The sequence below is a fragment of the Ascidia mentula genome, chromosome 8, assembly GCF_947561715.1.
Source record: "Ascidia mentula chromosome 8, kaAscMent1.1, whole genome shotgun sequence".
In the NCBI taxonomy this organism is placed as follows: Eukaryota; Metazoa; Chordata; class Ascidiacea; order Phlebobranchia; family Ascidiidae; genus Ascidia; species Ascidia mentula.
Window position 1 is genome coordinate 11,288,556 of NC_138573.1, and position 17,541 is coordinate 11,306,096.

The 17,541-nt window shown below is 35.7% G+C and overlaps 3 protein-coding genes across 3 annotated transcripts; 1 reads left to right on the top strand and 2 right to left on the bottom strand.

The window, feature by feature from the left end:
• The first annotated feature begins 1,055 nt into the window (after positions 1-1,055).
• LOC145911171 (CUGBP Elav-like family member 2) lies at positions 1,056-8,996 on the top strand. Its single transcript, XM_082998424.1, has 14 exons — positions 1,056-1,194; positions 1,886-1,930; positions 2,389-2,559; positions 2,765-2,847; positions 4,392-4,538; positions 4,912-5,022; positions 5,081-5,224; positions 5,284-5,344; positions 5,890-6,054; positions 6,140-6,193; positions 6,269-6,475; positions 6,805-6,864; positions 6,962-7,105; positions 7,365-8,996. The coding sequence occupies exons 2-14, from the start codon at positions 1,912-1,914 to the stop codon at positions 7,490-7,492; spliced, it is 1,494 nt and encodes a 497-aa protein (XP_082854550.1). The 5' UTR covers positions 1,056-1,194; positions 1,886-1,911; the 3' UTR covers positions 7,493-8,996.
• Positions 8,997-9,092: 96 nt separating this feature from the next.
• Positions 9,093-11,984, bottom strand: LOC145911169 (bone morphogenetic protein 7-like). Its single transcript, XM_082998423.1, has 7 exons — positions 11,302-11,984; positions 10,718-10,925; positions 10,384-10,529; positions 10,145-10,321; positions 9,831-10,052; positions 9,685-9,767; positions 9,093-9,629 (listed from the first exon to the last, which is right to left on the bottom strand). The coding sequence occupies exons 1-7, from the start codon at positions 11,909-11,911 to the stop codon at positions 9,366-9,368; spliced, it is 1,710 nt and encodes a 569-aa protein (XP_082854549.1). The 5' UTR covers positions 11,912-11,984; the 3' UTR covers positions 9,093-9,365.
• Positions 11,985-13,621: 1,637 nt separating this feature from the next.
• Positions 13,622-16,335, bottom strand: LOC145911944 (crystal protein-like). The gene is made up of 10 exons (XM_082999373.1): positions 16,173-16,335; positions 15,816-16,042; positions 15,497-15,735; positions 15,313-15,442; positions 15,072-15,250; positions 14,841-15,018; positions 14,503-14,673; positions 14,189-14,353; positions 13,930-14,124; positions 13,622-13,852 (listed from the first exon to the last, which is right to left on the bottom strand). The coding sequence occupies exons 1-10, from the start codon at positions 16,333-16,335 to the stop codon at positions 13,622-13,624; spliced, it is 1,878 nt and encodes a 625-aa protein (XP_082855499.1).
• Between the last annotated feature and the right edge of the window lie 1,206 nt (positions 16,336-17,541).

Consider the following 17,541-nt stretch of genomic DNA (forward strand, 5'->3'; position numbering starts at 1 on the left):
ATGTACAACTGCGTCGTTGTAATGTTGTTGGTGTGTTGCAAGCTTTCTTGCAGATTTATAAATATTATATTCATATCATTGTTGTTTTCAGCTATTGCAGTGTTATAAATTCAAATTATAGTATTTTGAAAGCGAATTTATCTCTAATATAGGTCACTCTATAATGACAGTAGATAGGCCTAGTATCTCTAAGGTCAAAGAGTTTTGGGTGCGTCTTTGTAACCAAGGTGATCCAAAGGGGGCGGTTTTGGGGTCTGGACCTCTCTTTTCTGTAACGTGACCAGTCTTTTCAATCATTTTTTATTTCTGCCCTTACAAAAAGCTTTAAACAAGTAGTGCATTGCAGTGAATCCCCCCCTTCAAAAATTTCTGGGATCACCTAAATTTCTGGGATTTTGTTTGGATGAGCGGGTCAGCCAGTTCATGAAAATTGGTAACCTCTGTGCCAGAGAAATGAGTTTATAAAGTAGCCCACTTTTACCAATTTTATTCCAAACTGCACTTGTATAAAAGAATTTCTGCAATGTGCCATGTCACTCTCAGGTTTATAACTTTCTATATGTACCCTGTATGTGACAGACTGACTGCTTTAAAACTCTATTGGCATGAGCTTATCCTTGCTTCATCATGTGCAGTAATTTCCATAACAACCAAACTGCAACCAATAAATACTGTTGTGTATTAAATGGCACAATGTTGATCATTGAATTTCTGTTTTTTGGGTCATTAGGTTCATTAAACACAATCAAGCAAAAGTGTTGATAATTATATAGTTAGTTATCAATATTTGATAAAAACATTTGCTTGCATTTATTAACTGCTACATAATGTCTCTTTTTGATCAAGAACCGCAATGTGTTTGTCATTAATAAATTAAAACATAGAAGTTGGCACAAGATTTTGTTTTGGGAAGTCATTTGAATTGTCTACAACTGGGTTTACCAGGTCTTCAATATGCTTTTATTTCAATAATTCAATTTAAATATACTTGACAAAATAACAATGAATGGCAAATACAAAGTACAGTAAGGACTAAAATTATATTTTTTAGATTGTATTTAAGCTGCTTTTAATTGCTCAGCAGCTCCAGTAGGTATGGTTCAAATTTGATATCCAGCAACTCTGTAATTTAAGACTGGATGGTGGCTTTATTTGAGTTACATCTAAAGCTCTGAAACAACAGAAACCCTTTTGGTATGTATCTGTGATCATGTTTCCCTAAAATTTACAGTTTGAATAGATATGATAAGCAGAGTCTGCTTATTTAAATATTTTATATTTGTGTATTTATATATATTTTTAATATATTGTTTGCTTTGTTTGTACTTAGCAACCATAAACATTGCATTAACCTTATACATTTTAAATATGGACCAGTTCTTTGTGTTAAGTTAGTGATAGCTTGGTGAAATTAAGCATTTATGACTCTTATGTGCATTTATGACCATTTCAGGACATTTTTAGAACTGCTATGCATATGTAGCCTAAGTTTGAAACCAAGTGTTTCTGATTACCGTCAGTCGGTTAATTTATGAAATACGAAAAATCGATTTCGCTTACAAAGGCATCATCAGTTTCTGCAAATAAAATGCAATAAAACACACGAAGCATCCTTTACACAAGATAAGCATTAATCAGAAACACTCGTTTCAAACTTTTGCTATCGCTCTAGATTCTGTCTACTTTAGAGATTACATTTCATATGTAGCCTATTGTGGTTTAACAAAGTAAGAGTGTATGCTAATGTCCTTTTGAATGTATGTTTGTTTATTATTTATTCATTCCATAGGATAAGTCTTTGTCACATGCAGTCATGCATGTATATATACTTTGTGTTTATTTGGTATGCACTTAAAAAAATATAACCAGGCTATTTTTGTCGCAGATTGTAGAACCTGATTAAAAATATTGATGATGAACGGAAATTCAGGTAAAGTATAAAAATTGCTTTTTATTCCTTTGTGTAATTAAAGTTACCGAGTATCAGGCAAGGGCGTTTGTATATATGGTATTATAATGTTTTCATTTTATGTTTGATTTATAATATGTACGCCACCCAACCTTACTTGCCAAACAATGATACTATTCTCTCTTAGATTGTTTTTGGTGCTATGTTGCATTGTGAGGCATAAATTATCAAAACTTTAACATAGTAAGTTAAAAAAACTTGTTGAAAGTATGATAAAATCTCAATACATCTCGAATATTTATTACTAATTTGCCCATCAAGCACATTTTTCTATCTCATTAAGTATTATGTAGAAAATAATTGAACTAGTTAAAACTACAAAAATATGCACCTGTATCTGTTTTTTAAAAATAAAGTTACTATTGCTGATTGCTATTGGGGCAATCCAGTCTTGTTTTAATACTGACTTTACTTTGAAGGTCTTTCTGTTCAAAGCAATTGTGATCAACCTGATGCGGATGCAATAAAAATGTTTATTGGTCAAATTCCTAAAAACTGGGGAGAAATTGAGGTTCGGGAACTTTTAGAAGTGTATGGACCTATTTATCAGCTAAACATTCTCAAAGAAAAGGGCAGCATCTTAAGCAAAGGTAATGTTATAAAATGTTGTGGAAATACAATAATATCATTGTACTTTCTGACTTGAAAACTTCTTTTTCATGACTTTGTACATAAAATGATTTTAAAGCTTGTTCTCGTCATTCATATAATTTGTTTTGAAATTTGCATCCTTTGATCAAATAAAACTTATCATATAATACATGCTTGATGTTGATACAGTTAAATATTTTTAAGGTTGCTGTTTTGTGACATACTATACTCGTAAAGCTGCTTTAGATGCTCAAAATGACCTTCACAACGTGAAGACCTTGCCTGGTGTAAGTATTAGGTGTATATGTATGTTGTCAAATTGTCTGCAATGACACATAGTTAAAACTGTTTTAGGTTTAGTCTATATTTTAGGACACATAATATTCGCAAAAATATTTAGTTTGATTTTTTTTTGAAAAAAGGTGATGGTTCATAGAAATTTAGGTTGTATCATTCTCAAACCATGAAAGATATTTGCTAATGTCAGTTGCTTCGATTAATTTTTTTCTATCAGTTTAAACTAAACAAGAAATAAAATTATGGTATGTAATAAAATCTCCTACTGTTGTCAGTTATTTGTGTGGTATATAACTTTTTAAATATTTTAGTTCAGTTTTATCTGCATTGTTTTTGGTACACATTGCCTATGTTTTTATATTACATTTTTTTGTGTGGCAAGAGGATAAAGATTTGTATAATAAGCTTTTTTACTTTTTGTATTGGCAAGAGAAGTATATACTTGCCAACAAGAATCCATCTAAAACCATGTTTAGTAGTGACAATAGGCGTCGATTTTTTAAAGTTTTGTAAAATATTAAGGGCCTTTTTTCAGGTTTTAGTTACACGCAAAAAACATTTTGTCAGTCGTATCACCCTAAACATAGCTAAACAACGCAAATACCGTTTCCTGTCACTTTGTTTTTGCACGGAACACCTTACTGAAAACATTTTTGTTTCACTTGGTCTATTGTAGATTTAGTAATTATGGAGTGACATACAAATCAATTATGCAACAATGCTAATTCTTACCATTATGCGACAACAACTACTGCGCTGCGTATCAATCCATGAGACACTTGTGTTTTTCATGTTAGTGATGGTGATAATACAGGTCTTTGAAACTAGCTTAACGCATAGTATAATGTATGTGGTTTTTCTTACTATAAATTTAAATTTAAACGAAATCCAGGGTGACAATACACACGTTGTCACCTCTGTTTGTTTGTGAGGGGTGATGGTAGTGACCAGTCAAAAGAATGTGTGTATAAAAAAGTAGTGCTGCATACCAAAGCTCAATAAATACAGGTGATAATTGGTAGAATGTTTGAAATGTGACATCATATCTACATAAACTTTATGCAATAAACAAGGGGTTTCAAACTGATAATTTAATGTCTGATTTCCTTTCATAAACTGCACCAACAAATTACTTCCATGCTTTTTACAAAACTAGTATCACCAAAAAGTTTTTAAGCTGGAGACAAGGTCATTCGCTTTTATGTATTTGGCATTTTGAGACGTTAAGTTCCTCCAACAATACCTTTACAATTTGCTAAAAAGAAACCAAACGTGAAAGTGCCTGAGATGGAATTATGCCGCCTAAAACTGTATGATGTTTAATAGTGTTGGATAAGGAGCAATATGTTAGTGCGAAAACATAACTAAGGTAATTGTATTGTTATGATAGTTTTGTTTTAATCTTGTAATGGAAGAGGATTTGTAACCCAGGTAAAACAGTTTGGTTGGGTTTTTATCAATCACTCCTGATTAATATCCTGGGCAATTCAAAGCTGTTTTAACAAGTTTTTAGGCAATAATTTTTCATTTGCAGATGCATCACTGTGTTCAGATGAAACCAGCTGATTCTGAAAATAAATGTGAAGATAGGAAATTATTTGTAGGTATGATCAGTAAAAAGATGTCTGAGCAAGATGTTCGAATGATGTTTACAAAGTTTGGAAACATAGAAGAGTGTAGAGTAAGTTTTTAACACCTTGTTCAAATCTTTATACTTATACAACATAATTGTATATACATAAATGTTACTAGAATGTTCAAAGCAAGAAACTGTTGTAAAATTAGCACTATAGTAAAAACTCCTGGATTTAAGTTACATAATCCCTGTCTATGTCAATGTTACCCCATTAAATTTATTCCTTGTGGTTGTGATAACAAAATCTCAATCTTTTGAGTAAAAATGAAGCTTGGAATAATTACAATAAACAGGTCAATTGATGCAGATTTAAGTTTTGTGCCTTAGTGGCAAGTATGTGCTTGTTCTCAAATTACAACAAATCTGTGTCTATGATTCATGTCAAATTTGTATTTTAATTTTTGTTTTATTTTTCCAGGTTCTTATTGGTGCAGAAGGTGTGAGTAAGGGTTGCGCATTTGTAACATTCAGCAAGAGGGTTTCTGCACACAATGCTATTCGGCATATGCATCAATCAACTACAATGGAGGTAGTATATGATCTTAACTTGTAAAGATACCTCAGAATAATAACATATCAAATACTAGGGTTGTTCAGCACCAATTGTGGTCAAAATTGCGGATTCACCAAAAGATAAGGAACGCAAAAAACTTCAGTCACAAATGGCCCAACAGCTAAATCAGTTTTCAAGCCAGTGCAAAAATCTTGCTGGAATTGCAGCATTGGCTCCTGTGAGTTTTGCCTGATGTATTTTCTTCAGGTTTTGTTTTTAACTGTAATACATGCACAGATGCTTCAAAGCCTTGGGTCATACAATCCTGCATTTGGAGGAAATAACCATCACAATACAGGTTAGTAAACTGACTGATGTATAACTGCATTCTCTTCTGGCTGACACACTGTAGTGTACAGCTAGCATAAAGGTAAAGAAAACAAAAATATTTTACTGCTTGCAAAACTAGTCGCAACTTTGTTCTTGCACACAAGTTATAGAGTGACCAAACCTGCACTTGAAATGTATTGTTGTTCGGTACATAAATATGTTTGTTTGGGCTGAAACAAAAGCAAAGACTATTGTGTAAATTTGGTTGGTTATAAGGTTTTGATTCACGACTCCTTTAACATTAAATTGGTGTGTGTACAAATTATTTATTTATGTATGGCGATATTTACATTCTAATTTTGTGTGGTGTCATAGATTTTCTTGTCTGGCACCACTAGGAATTCATATAGAACTGTGATAGAACCCAAACTATTTTTTTCGTTTAAAATGATGTAGAAATTTCTTTAGTTCATTCTGGCTTTTTCTGTCCTTGTATGTATGTGGTTGAATCGCCTCATCGCAGTGTTTGCTTCCAACATTCCAGTCATTGTAACCTTTTTATGCGTTTCTCAGGATCTGTTGCAGGATTGACACCAGCTCAATTCCAGCAGGCAATAACTTTGGCTGCTGCTGCGCAAGCCTTGCTCAATCAGGGAAATAACCCAATAAATTCAAACAGCCCAGCTTCTTCAAACACTTGTGGATTGCCATATTCTTCAAATATTACTTCAAGTCAAGGTAAAATCTCTAAAAAATTGTTACTGACACTGCCATATTTGTAATGTTTTACATGTTTTTAAGTTGCTTATATTTGAATTCTCAGGTGCTCTGATGTCACGGGCGACACAAAACACTGCTGTGTGGAATCAATACAACGGTATTATGATTCAATAATTTTCTTTGCGTTATATCTAGTCTGTTACTGGAATTAAGCATTTAACTTTACAAACAGCACCATATCAAAGCGCATCGATGAATAATGGTACCGGTTCAGCATCTAGTACTAGCCCGCTTGACCAGGTTCCATTCAGTGTAGGTAGTAATCCTACCTCTGGAATGGCTTTAGATATTGGTCCATCACCGTCGTCCAGTGTTGGTGGTGCATTAAATCCATCTGCTAATGTTCTTACTGGCCTGACTACCCTGGCATCACCCAATTGTAAGTGATAATTTTGAAAATATGCCCTTTTGGGTAGTTTTGTCATGAAATTATCAGCAATTCAGTTGTGAATTATTTGAACAAGCCTCTTTTTGGGCTATTATGTATCATAATCAACAGGGAAATGCATATAATTTGTAAGAGTCAGCAGTTGCAAAATCCACTGCATAAGAGCTATGAGCCCAAAAAAACACTAATTTTTGCAACCCAGAAGGTCAACCAGAAATTTATTGTATTCAGTTAGCATCCCAAAGTCCAACAAAATCTGATTTATGCATAAAATATGACTTTCCACTTTTTGTTTATTTTCATGATGTGTTTATTTTCAGCAATGTATAATCATATGCTCACACACTCATCACCATCTGCTGCTGGAAGTCATAAAGAAGGTGTGTCACCCATTTTATAACAATGAAATACAAGATTAATTTTCGAAAATTAACTAGTTTGCACTCTATTTTAATTTTTACCATTGATTTTGAACAGGACCAGATGGATCCAATTTGTTTATATATCACTTGCCCACACAATTTAGTGACCATGATTTGTTGCAAGCATTTTGTTCATTTGGGAATGTCATATCTGCAAAAGTATTTATTGACAAGCAGACAAATCTCAGCAAATGCTTTGGTAGGTTAATTGACCTGCTCTTATTCAACAGATGATTTTCAGGAAAAAATAAGTGGCAAACCAAAATATTCCTATCAGCATTTAAGCAAATGTGTCAAATATATGGCCATACATATTTTAATGCTTGTGTCTCCAGTTTGTTTTTTTGACATTTTTGCTCTTGTGGTAACAGTTGGTTAACCTTAACTTTTGCTTGGTAGCCCAATTATTGCTTATAAATTTAATTAAGGAAAGCTTAACACTGACAGTATATTTTTAGGGTTTGTAAGTTATGACAATCCATTGTCAGCTCAACATGCTATTCAAGCCATGCATGGATTTCAAATTGGTATGAAGAGATTAAAAGTACAACTCAAAAGGTCGAAGATTGATAACAAACCTTACTAGAAAATGTTCATGCAGCTTGTTACTTGCATTTTGCACAGAAATGTGACCAGTATTACATTTAGTCAACAGTTATAATATTGGTTGTTTCCACTTTGTACGACTAAATTAGTTTATGACAACCTGTTTTGTGTGTTGTGTGGTAAAAGTTACACAGCATTTTCTTGAAACTGGTATTGTTGCCCTTAGCACATTTTTCGCTCAGGAATACTGCATGTTGGTTTTAATTTTCCTTTAACTGGATCACATGATTTGGAAATAGGGAGTACACTGGTACAATATTTTCACATAAACTTTACCACATTTTCACTTGTTATTTACCCCAGGCTGCTTTTGTAGTCTAGTTATGATGTTGCTGCTTAAAAGTGGGCATCATCATCTGTAACTCACATAGTAGAGAAAAACAAATATTACTTCAAAAAGCTGGTTTTACGGTTTTATTACCTGTTGCTTTGAGCAAAACCAAACAGTGTTAGGAGTGACAGCACAAGTTTTATGAATTTTACTCGTTGTGTTATATCCCTCTACAAAGCCGCACTTAGTAGACAAAAAGGTTCAGCAATTTCATTGTACAAACCCCAGTTGTGTTGTCACTTTTACTTGTAGTTTCATACGTCATGTTTTCGTCGATCCTCTGTGTGCGTGTTGTTCATGTTTTTGGCGTTAGGCTGTTTTTCTCACTGTTGTTTCCTACCTAAATTGTTCCATGTGGCACCTCCTTGTCCAGTTTAGAAGGTTTAATATTTATTGCGTTTGTTTGATCTTCTTCTTTGAGTTTCATGTTCTATTTGATTCGACTCTCGAAATTTAGTTGTTCTTTTTGGTTTTTACATACGGTTAGTGATAATCGTAGTTTTCCTGTCCTAGAAAACTTGTCACTGTAAAAGATGGACCTTTGTGTGTAGTGTTTATTTCGTGGGTTGCCGGATGCTAATCTACCATGCACTACTGTGCCGTGTGCTTGGGTTATTTTACACACACATCGCTTATTTTAATACACTGTAAGCGTATATTTAGGCGAGATTTTATGATATTATTGATTCTGTAACGTGACTGCGGAATAGGTTTGCTTTACTCCGGTACTATCACTACGATTGTAAATCAAAACCCAAAACATGGTGTATGAAATATATGAATTTACGACAAATATGTTTTATTTTTTGAAACAAGATTCATCGAAATTCTCTTTTTTTTTATCTGCATAGCTGTCATGCGAAAAACAGTTCTTAAATCCTAAGTGGGAATAGATTTTTTATTGAAATGTGTTTGTGTGAGGCGCACAAGTTCTGAGACATTGTTCGTTGCTTGCCGATATTTTCGTTATCTGCTCATTTAAATTTGCAACATGTAGTCTTTTGTTTATTTGTTCTTTACATGTATTTTTTCTGATATAAAAGTTTTATTGGAATATATTTAAAGTATTTAATTTTACCACTTGGATTGCTTGGCTTCATTATTGTTCTGTATTTCGTGTGTTGTGTTGTCAAAAAATAAAAGTAAAACTCCATTGGTTTAATATTTTTTGGCGCGACATCGTTTTAACGCTAGATCACTCTTCCACAATAGCCAGACATAATGGCGCCAACAAGTTTACATCCAAGTGTTCTCCGTGTAGCATTTAGCCTACGCTTTTATTTGATTTCGTTGCGAAAAAAATTCAGTCAGCTAAAATGAATTTGTTTGCCTGCGAATGCTATTACGTTTAAGTTTTTCCCAGTGCAACGAAATTTGAAATCGGAAGGAATTGGTTAAAAAATGTTCACAAGCAAACAGGGTTGGCATGCTGCTTAAAAAACACATATTTTTGCTTTTCAGCTACTGCAGGTAAGGCCCGCGCAAGACCCCGGTGAAATATTTAACGACGCACGATCAAAGCTCAGTGGCACCCGCATGACTGCACCACCATGTTCTGATACTTTTTGTACACTACGTTAGACTTGTCTGCGAAGTAAAGAACCGACATTCCACTCAACGCAGTAGGCGAGCAGCAAGGCATTGGGGGTTTGGATTTCTTGTCTAACAGATGCACAAGGGCTTGTACAATCGCATGATTGGTTGCATTTACATGAGCGTTGAGGGGAAAACCACATTCGCCGGAGCAGAAATAAGCTGCATATCCAGGAGGCGCAATAATCCAATCCTAAAATTAGAATGGGATAATATTGGCAATAATCCTTTGTAAAATGCGTGCTTACCGCCCAATTTAAATCCTGAAAATTAACATACAAATCTCTTCTTCCGCAAGTATGTTGCTTCTTTTTTTTCTTTCTTTTACGATCTGCAGAATTTTAGTAAAATTAAAAAAATCACTTATTTCCACGTCTAAAGCAGATTTACAAACTTTTCTTTTTCGTTCCACGCTTGGCATTGTTTTTTTGTTGGACGTCTATGTTATTATTGCCGATTTCGTTTGATTGCCGTCCGTTTGTTGTGGTGTTTTCATCTTGGCCGTCCACTCCTTCGGCACCTCCTACATTATTGTTTAAACCGTCCTCCGCATCCAAAAAGTATTCTGTTGTTTGTTGTGCGTGATTTTCTGTTGCATTTTCATTGAGCATTTCATCTGAAACATTTTGCACAATCGGCTGAAACACTTTACGTCGAAAATAACAGGCATTTTTTCCTTTGATGAAACTTAACACACATAATTCGTACCGTTTTCATTGGATTCCCTTTCCGTATTTAAATCTGCATTTCTGCGCTGTCGTCGTTGAACGTGATCCATTAAGTTCATTTCGCCATTTTGCGAAAAAAATGCCACGATAAAAGCTTGTTTCGAGGACTCCCCATTTCTTCCAACAATTGCTGCCGCACTGGGTTTTACATTTCTTCCTGTGCGCAGAGACAACAAAAGGTTTGAGGCAAGCAATCAGGAAACTGAGAATTTAACTCACCGTCTATGGTTTCAACAGAAACTTTTAGTCCCATATTTTTGTTTGGATAGTTTATCCAGTCTCGCAAAGTGCTTGTGGCGTCAAAGACTAGCCAACCGCGCTCATTCGATCCAACCAATCGACTTCCCACAAGCATTACTCCAACGCTTTAAATAAAGTAATTTCAATTTTAATGTTTTTAAATTATCTTTTTAACAATCACATTTATTTTAACAAACACTGATATATGTACAACATTTTAATTTGATTTTTTCCACAATTTTTACTTTTGTTCGACGTTTTATACAAATGTAATTTAGCAGGAGTTGAAACAAATTCCAACTTTTTGTCAAACCTTTCATGCGAATCTTGAATAAGTTGGTACACGTTTATTCGCAAGGTGATGTTTAACATCGACGAACCAGACTTTTCCTTATATAGTCGAAATTTAGCTGCAGTGAGTCTGTCATGAAGTGTGACGTGGCTGATGTCAAAGTAAAAAGACCGATGTCTTCCCAAACTATTACGTAAATGTTCAACAGAGCTGTGGATATCATCACGGTCTGTAAAATGGAAGAAGTAAGTCATTTGGAGAAACGGGCTTCTCCCAATCTTGACATCGGCAAATCAAACGAATCGATAATCCTAAAACAACAAAGCAAAATACGCTTCCCGAAACTTCCAAATAAACAAATGCACAAAACCTACAATGGAGATGGCTCATAACCAAGTTTGGGCGGGTTGTGTACAAGTTTGTAACATTTTTGAATCACCTATTCGACATTGAACTGTACCAATTTCCCTTGGACAAAAAATTTTACCCGACATAACGCAAAAAATCCTATTGTTTAATCCATAAATTCCAGGGATTGGTCTTTTTTGCACACAACTGCGCAATACCCGTCAGTGCTCAAGCATTTCCAAAACAAAACTTCTTACCATAATGATTCTTGGTATTAACAAAGCTCATGACTACATCAGAATCATCCAGCAATTGTGTTTCAATTTCGTTTGTTAAAATATTGTTGTAGGTTCCAACTCGGTGGGCTTGATTGACAGGTTCCATTTGACTGTCAAATACACCAACTTCATTCGACATTATTTCGCTGTTTTCAATGTAGCGATTTAAGGATGGAGTTAACAATAAATGATCAAGTTCCGGAGTCAACCTTAAGCCTACAGGCATCCGTCCACTTTGCCAATTTCTAGCATCGTACCGATTGTTCGACAAGGAGTTGGTTTGTAAACCAATTTGATCCAGGGACACTTTATTGTACAAACCAAGCATATAAAGGGGGGCTGAAGTCTTTTCAATTGAACGAATGCCGCTCGGGCGGGGACGGTGATGTAATCCAAGTACAGACAAAATTTCACGCTGAATTTCTCTGCGTTGGCGCCCAATTAATCTTTTATGTAAGTAAGTGCGCGTTGCCCCCTCCTGAGTCAAGACGTATGATTTCACGTTAGCAAACGGTGCGATTGTCACAATGCTGAAAAGACATAAGATGACTCGAAACGTAACTAACGCATTGTGATTTGTTCGCTTCATGTTGTTTCTTTCTTGTGTAGATTACAATTTCAACGTGTTGTTTTTCTCAATGCAACATATTCACGTCATTCCTAAACCTGAAAACGAGTAAAAAGTTGATGAACAAGACAAGCGTAAATGTACAAGATGGCTCAAACAGACAATTACAAGCAATAATTACCACTCGGTAAACGTCCCGGGGTAGTTCTTTGCAACTAAAGAATGCCTAAGTACCATTCATAGCACATACCCAGGTGCGTGCTGAACTCAACGTCACCATCACCGTTCAAAATTAGTACTCTGTCATTCTTGGCTTTTCGACAACATTGGTTAGCTCGTTTTGCTGAGTATATCGAGGACTACATAAATGTTCACACTGTTTTTGCAGACCACTTAGTTTAAAACAAAAAAAAAAGTATTGAAATCACATCTCCACTTCTTGACTGATTGCAAACAAATGCTACCATTGCAGAAGTTAGCATGTAAGTATAGCCCACAAGAATTAAATGAACTGACATAAAATACCGTACAAATTCGGCAAAGTTTTACGCCTGTCGAACCCAAAACAGACACATTCCTTTCTGGACACTCTGTGTAAACTCGTGGCGCCACTGTGGTATTCGAGTAAACAAAATTATAATATTGTTCGTAAGGTCCCGCCGTTAAGTTCCTTTCTCGACTAAGCGTGCAATTTCGTAACCGACCCTGTTTAACATCGATTTTACTACCTTGCAAATGGAGGTACCGGAATAAAATGATCTGTCGGGTACCTTTAAAACATCAGTTGTCGCGACACAACTCCCACTTTGCGCCATCAGATTACAATCTAATCCCCTTGACTTGAATGCCAAGGACCACGACAGACATGCGAGGTAAACCTTACAGGACAGAAAAAATGTTGACCTGACTGTACTGCAAAGTAGTGAACGGAAAGTGTTTCGAAAGAAAAGACGGTAAAGCTGTACATATTTGCTAAAAGGTTTGCCTACGGCAGTTACTTATTAATGGTAATCTGTGAAAGCATTTGATTGTAGCATAGATTGCTTTTGAAGATGCAAATCTATATTTTTTAATTTTTTGCATCAAAATTGATTACAATGTAAAACACATATAACGAAGGTTTAAAAACTCACTGAAAAACTTTTTGAATAGTATTCAATCACTTTCTATGAGTAAAAAGTTCTGTAAGATGCATCTGGTTCACACGAAAACTAGTCAACGTATTTCCTTTCCGCAAAACAAACTGTACCCACGATGCGTGAATGGTCTACTCTGAATCACTGCTTTATTTTCAAGCTTCTTAGCCGTGTGGCGTCTACAGTCTGCGGTCTGGGCGACGGCGAATCTTTTTTCGTGTTTGTATCTCGTCGACCGGAACGGATTTAATCTTTGCGTGTGACATCCTGTTCTACAGCACGACGGGACAGAGCATTTCCTACTTAGTTTTTAAACAGCGGCGATTACGCATGTTTGCATCTCCATTTTAATTGCATTTACTTATTTTCATTTCGTTGCTAGACTGCTGCTGCTGCTATTATAATAATATTATAGGCTATACTGTAGCTTACAGTGAAAATACCAAATAACATTGACGTTTATTTTGTACGCATTAATTTATGAGTAATACGCACATACGGGCACAATATTAAAATAGTAATAATCGTTGAAATTTACCAGATGACCGCAAAACAAATCCTTATTACAAACACAACAAGCACCTACTCGATTTCATTATTTCTGTTTTTGTTCACGCAATAGCGTTTGTATACGTTTTGCAACCTCCTTATAACTTCCAGGGCCTATTTTAACGGAGTCGTTAAGGTACATGTTAAGACTATCAAACATGTCACATCTTTCTTTGTTAAAATTATGAAGAATCAGGTCTTTATCTGCATTAAATTGCAAGGTTTTCATGATTCCGGAAGTTTCGAAATCTTTGTGCATTCTTGGCCAAATCTCTTCCTTAAGTAAAACCAGAACAGTTGCAAACAAATGTCAAAACACAATTGTTTATTACAAAAAGCAACCGTCTGCCTTACCATTCCATTTCCATTGGGGTTCCCATATTTTGCAAAGTTTGTCCAATATTGAATCATGCGTGCACTTAACCGTGTTTCGCCGTCGGTAAAATGAATCTCAGGATCATTAATAACATCATCCATATTAAATAAATAAGGAAGTTCGGCAGAGTGACACACTAGATCATAACACGCGTCATAATCCTCCCAAAATCCCTGTGAAGTTTTGTATAAACACCATGGTTTTTATGACATATTCTCTAAAAAAATGTTTACTCACAGGAAATGACCATGTTTGGTTGAACATGTACCACCAAATATCTTGAACTTCAGTGGATGAGTTTTTTTCAAATACACGACGAGATGGACAAGTAAACAGATAATCGGTAACCCAGTCGTCCATTTCGTTGCGATTGTCGCATTCTCGGGAAATGACCACTGGACACTGCAGAAAATAAACATAAAAAAACATACATGTAATACAGTGGGTAAATACTGCCGTGCCCTGGCTTAACAATCACACTGACCTTTTTTAAACTAAATTATAATTTAATTTTTATTTGATCATAATAGCCATAAAGTTTTCGGTCTTACGGACGGAGGGTATAATAATTCAACTTCTCCCGCCGAATTTCCGAAAATTATCTCCAGAAGCAAGCTGTACAAAGTGGCAGAAGTTGATTTTTCGGAAAATATTTGCAATAGGAAAAACATTCCTTCGTCCTTCGTTGTTCCAAATATAATCGGCTTGTCTTGATTTTTCTTCTGCAGCATAAATATGTCGTCGTTCACTCAACTATATTATATTATCACGTCCAATTAACCTACTGAAACTAAATGTCTTATTTCTATGCTAGTGCTTGCCAGCAGTGAGATGCTCGTTAAGTTAGATATTTATACCGTCAATGTAACTTATGTAAACATGAATGTACCTTTAAAAATGTAAAATACGGATGTTCAAATAATAGCTTCATGTCTAACATCGGGGCCCAGGGTTCAAACAGTTGCGTTATTGAGTCGGGATTATATTGATAACGTAGTGAAAAGTCGTTGAGCGTTGCTATAACTTCGTCGGTCGTCAAGGCACGAAGGCAATCCACGTCATTTTCTCTAACAATTTGAAATTTGTTAAATTAGGCGAATCCACGATCACACTGAATCACCTGCATCCAGCACTTTTTGCAAATTGCGCGCACATCGTTTGAGCTTCCTCCCTCGTTTTATAATTAATGCCAAACGGATTGCTTTCCATAATGGCACGTTGGAACAAAGGTGCACTTACATCGTTCACGAGATGTACGGCAACGCTCTGTGCGCCCGCACTTTGACCAAATATCGTAACCTACAATTGTTTTGACTGTCTTGGTCTTGAATAATACAAATCTCATTTCCACTAAACGTTACCTGATTTGGATTTCCTCCAAATTTTCTTATGTGGGATTTTACCCATTTTAGCGCCTCAATCTGGTCCCAAATACCAAAATTTCCCAATGCATCTCCGTTTTTTTGATAGAAAAATCCGAATGGTCCTAGTCTAAATAAAAATGCAATTGATTTACTTGTATATAAAAAAAAACAAATATTTTACCTGTAATTTGGAACTACCACTATGACATCGCCCATTTCACCCATATATCTAGCGTCATATAGAGGGACATTGTTTCCCCCAGCAATAAACGCTCCACCGTGAAAAAACACCATCACAGCCAGCATATTGGTACTTGACAAGTTTGTTTGAAACGAGTAATAATGTCCATCTTTTGTTTCAATTTTTTTCGCAAGCCTACTAGGTGCATACAAAGACAAATGCAAGCAGTCCTCTGACATCTGTGGCACAACACAGTATGCTTTTTTAATATATTATACGACATATAAAGAAAGCCTAAACATGACTATTCTTTGCCAACCTCCTCCGGGCATACATATTGCGGTGAAGGTAGAGTGCAGTTCTGTGGACAACTTGCTCTGTGGTATGAAGCATCATAATAAGCCCCATCATACCTCAGACCACTGACGGACCTGGGTTTTTGCCACCGTAGTTTCCCAGTTGGGGGTTCACCAAACGGAACACCGCGGAACATAATTGTTCCATCTGTTGCGGATATTTTCCCCCTGATTGACCCCAATTGTTCAACTATAATTCACAATAATGTAGCTTGCATCAATAAAATACTTGATCACGAAATTCTTAAGTAAACACTTCTTCACAAAAAATATTTTAGTCTTCGACCTACGTTTGCACACAAGATATTATAATTACTTACTTTCAGCGTAAATGTAATCTCCGTTTGGTGTCACGAATTCTGATTCCGCACTAGAATCCGATTTATTACCATCCGTCATTAGCACTGCAAGAATAGTGGCAACCACTCCAGCAGACAATAAAAAAGTTAACGCATAGACAATGACAGCTTTTAGTTTGACCATTTTGAATGCTTTGCTACTGTTCCAATTTTTGTTCTGATTTACCTCACCAAGCTTTGCAAGGATGGCAAAATCAAAAAAAATATTGTTAATCTTCAACCGATTCAAAGGTGCAGTGACGAGATATTTCAAATTAAAACATTAACGTAGTGTTGACTTAAGTATGTTTGCAAGTTTTTATCGACAGCATTTAATTAGGCTTACCTCATGCTGACATTTATTTCTGACTCGAAGTCATTCGTATGGTCATGACACTTTGATTAGTGTATAACCCCACTTGTCCAAACCCGTGACATTTTCGTTAAAAAATGTATTGTAGGCTACATGACGGGTGTGAAGTGAACAAAGCTCATTACAACTGATCAAAGCCTAACGGCGAAACAGCTTTTTTGTATTAACGTTTATTCACAGTACGTTTTAGCACATCGACAAAATCCATGTTATATGCTCCTTTAAGGAGCCTGTCAGCTCCCAAACAGTAGTGTATGGTATAGCAATGATCGAAAATATGCTTTGGCAAAACGTGATGTCTTTCTTCTCTTTTTGCTTAATACAACAAGCAGTAGCTTGTGTAGATAAAACGATTTGCTAAATTGCGATCTGTTCGGCTTCGGTACAATAAAGAGACCTTCTTGGCATTGTTTAACTGTAATTTTTAGAAAACAGGTACGTACAATTGCACTACACCCGCATTATTGTATTATGTGTAGGTCGGCGCACTTTTATGATAATTAATGTATGTGCGATTTGTGCCGGTTCCTCAAAAGTTAGTTAGCGTTTGAAAGATCATATTTGTTTATGTCGCTGACATTAATTTGTTTGTGCGGACACCGTGCTCAAGAGTCTGTGTTCGACCATTAAAGAAAATTACATCCAACTGTTTTCCAATACCGGAGGCAGACTGGGGTTGCGTTTCTAAGCGGGCATTCCGCCTTCTGTGACGTTCGGCGCTTAACCTTTATAGGATGTTACACTAGGCAAAAACTTGCCTCGTGTTTCGTAAGCAGTGATAGGGCCTGAAGCCTGTGAACCTTATGACCAGAATATTAGAGCTGTGATCGCCAAATATAAAGGACCTGTGCAGTGGGGCGATCCTTCCTTGTTATGCGAAAGCATGGCATTACTTCAGTGATAGTTCATATAGTGTCTGCAGCTGTACGTTTCGTTTCTGATAACTGTGATGCAAGGGTCCCGATCTAACGCATGGGC

Coding starts and splice junctions, on each gene's coding strand:
- LOC145911171 (XM_082998424.1), top strand. Junction 5,023..5,080: donor ATCAATCAACTACAATGGAG/GTAGTATATGAT, acceptor ATCAAATACTAG/GGTTGTTCAGCACCAATTGT. Junction 6,194..6,268: donor TGTGTGGAATCAATACAACG/GTATTATGATTC, acceptor CTTTACAAACAG/CACCATATCAAAGCGCATCG.
- LOC145911169 (XM_082998423.1), bottom strand. CDS start 11,911: ATGAAGCGAACAAATCACAATGCGTTAGTTACGTTTCGAGTCATCTTA. Junction 10,926..11,301: donor TAATACCAAGAATCATTATG/GTAAGAAGTTTT, acceptor TCCATTTTACAG/ACCGTGATGATATCCACAGC. Junction 9,768..9,830: donor GCGTGGAACGAAAAAGAAAA/GTTTGTAAATCT, acceptor AAAATTCTGCAG/ATCGTAAAAGAAAGAAAAAA.
- LOC145911944 (XM_082999373.1), bottom strand. CDS start 16,335: ATGGTCAAACTAAAAGCTGTCATTGTCTATGCGTTAACTTTTTTATTG. Junction 16,043..16,172: donor AGATTACATTTACGCTGAAA/GTAAGTAATTAT, acceptor TGTGAATTATAG/TTGAACAATTGGGGTCAATC. Junction 13,853..13,929: donor ACCCCAATGGAAATGGAATG/GTAAGGCAGACG, acceptor GTTTTACTTAAG/GAAGAGATTTGGCCAAGAAT.